Genomic DNA, 2,151 nt, shown 5'->3' on the forward strand with positions numbered 1-2,151 from the left:
GATGCGGGGTGGGTGTTGAATGGGTTCTGGGTGGGTACTGGGTGTTGGGTGAGTGCTGAAGGGGCCCAGGTGGGTGCTGGGTGGGCGCTGGTTGGGTCCAGATGGGTGCTGGGTGGGAGCTGGGAGGGTGTCAGGGGTGCTGGGTGGGTGTTGGAGGGGGCTGAGGGGTTCCAGCTGGGTGCTGGGTGGGTGTTGGGTGGGTACTGGAGAATGTTGAATGGGTTCTGGGTGTTGGGGAGTGGTGGGGGGATCCAGGTGGGTGCTGAGAGGCGCTGGATGGGTCCAGATGGGTGCTGAGGGGTGCTGGGGAGTGTTGGGTGGGTGCTGGGGAGGTCCACGTAGGTGTTGGGGAGTGCTGGGGGAATCCAGGTGGGTGCTGGGAGGTCCAGATGAGTGTTAGGTGGGTGCTGAGCAGTTCCAGGTGGGTGCTGGGTGGGTGTTGGGTGAGTGCTGGGGGATCCAGGCGGGTGGTGGCGTAGTCCAGGTGGTGCTGGGTGGGTGCTGGGGGATCCAGGTGGGTGTTGGGTGGGTGCTGAGCAGTTCCGAAGATAAAGAACACTGGTTTTTTGGGTTTAAGGTTTTTTTGGGGGGTAAGGGAGTTTTTTGGGGGTCACTGTAGGGGTGCTGGGTGGATGCTGGGCAGTTCCAGGTGGGTGTTGGGTGGGTCCAAGTGGGTGTTGGGTGTGTGCTGGGGGGATCCAGGTGGATGTTGGGTGGGTGCTTGGTGGGTGTCAGGGGTGCTGGGTGGGCGCTGGAGGGGCTGAGAGGTTCCAGGTGGGTGCTGGGTGACTACTGGGTGGGTGTTGGAGGGAGCTGGGTGGGTTGTTGGGTGGGTACTGGGGAGTGTTGAGTGGGTTCTGGGTGGGTACTGGGTGTTGGGTGAGTGCTGAGGGGGTCCAGGTGGGTGCTGGGTGGGTGTGAGGGCTTCTGGGTGGGTGCTGGGGAGTTCTGGAATGTTCCAGCTAGGTGCTGGCTGGGTGCTGGGTGGATTTGGGGGGTTGAGTGGGTGCTGGAGTGGGTGTGGGCATTGGATGGGTGCTGGGTGGGTGTTGGGTGGGGTCAGGGTGGAGGCAGGGGTGGGTGCTGGGCAGTTCCAGGTGGGTGCTGGGGGCTCCAGGTGGGTATTGGGGAGTGCTGGGTGGTCCAGGTGGTGCTGGGTGGGTGCTGGGCAGTTCCAGGTGGGTACTGGGTTGGTGCTGGGGGGTGCTGGGTGGCCCAGGTGGGTGCTGGAGGGTCCAGGTGGTGCAGGGTGGGTGTTGGGTGAGTTCTGGGGGGGCTGCAGGTGGGTGCAGGGTGGGTGCTGGGGGGTCCAGGTGGGTGCTGGGAGGTGCCACCCCAGATGCCCGCGGTGCCCCCAGGACGGGAGCCTGCAGTGCCCCACCTGCAAGGCCATTTACGGGGAGAAGACGGGCACGCAGCCCCCCGGGAAGATGGAGTTCCACCTCATCCCCCACTCCCTCCCGGGATACACCGACTCCAAAACCATCCGGATCGTCTACGACATCCCCACCGGCATCCAGGTGAGGGGGGACCCCCGTGGGGTGGTGACCCCACCCCGTGTCCCCGTGTCCCCGCTCACCCCCTGTCCCCACACCCACCCAGGGCCCGGAACATCCCAACCCCGGCAAGAAATTCACGGCACGAGGCTTCCCACGGCACTGCTACCTGCCCGACAACGAGAAGGGCAGGAAGGTGGGACTGGGGTGGGGTGGGATGGGATGGCATGGGATGGGATGGGATGGGATGGGATGGGATGGGATGGGATGGGATGGGATGGGATGGGATGGAAGGAATGGGAGGGGATGGAATGAGAGGATGGCACAAAATGGGAAGGGAAGAGGTGGAAAGAGGATGGATGGGATGGAGAGTGGGGATGGGGTGGGGAAGGGAAGGTATGGGATGGGGTGGGGTGGGATGGGATGGTTAGGAATGGGGTGGGATGGAATGAGAAGAGAAAGGATGGGATGAGATGGGAAGAGAAGGAATGGGGGCAATAGAATGGGAAGGGATGGGAGGAGAATGGATGCGATGGGATGGGAAGGAATGGGATGGGATGAGGAAGAAAAGGGATGGGATGGGATGGGATGGGATGGGATAGGGTAGAATGGGAAGGGAGAGAATGGGATGGGATGGGATGGGATGGGATGGGAT

General features: G+C 63.1%; 1 protein-coding gene across 1 annotated transcript in view; it reads left to right on the forward strand.

Moving 5' to 3' along the window:
- The window catches only part of DTX1 (deltex E3 ubiquitin ligase 1), a gene marked incomplete at its 5' end in the record, with an annotated part of 8,973 nt that extends 6,916 nt beyond the window's left edge, over window positions 1-2,057 (forward strand). Inside the window, 3 exons of the mRNA XM_031063142.1 lie at window positions 1,314-1,520; window positions 1,603-1,692; window positions 1,998-2,057. Coding sequence (XP_030919002.1) covers window positions 1,314-1,520; window positions 1,603-1,692; window positions 1,998-2,057 — 357 coding nt within the window. The remainder of the gene's footprint in view (window positions 1-1,313; window positions 1,521-1,602; window positions 1,693-1,997) is intronic.
- Window positions 2,058-2,151: the final 94 nt, after the last annotated feature.

The sequence above is a fragment of the Geospiza fortis genome, unplaced genomic scaffold (genome assembly GCF_000277835.1).
Source record: "Geospiza fortis unplaced genomic scaffold, GeoFor_1.0 scaffold31, whole genome shotgun sequence".
NCBI classification, from domain to species: domain Eukaryota; kingdom Metazoa; phylum Chordata; class Aves; order Passeriformes; family Thraupidae; genus Geospiza; species Geospiza fortis.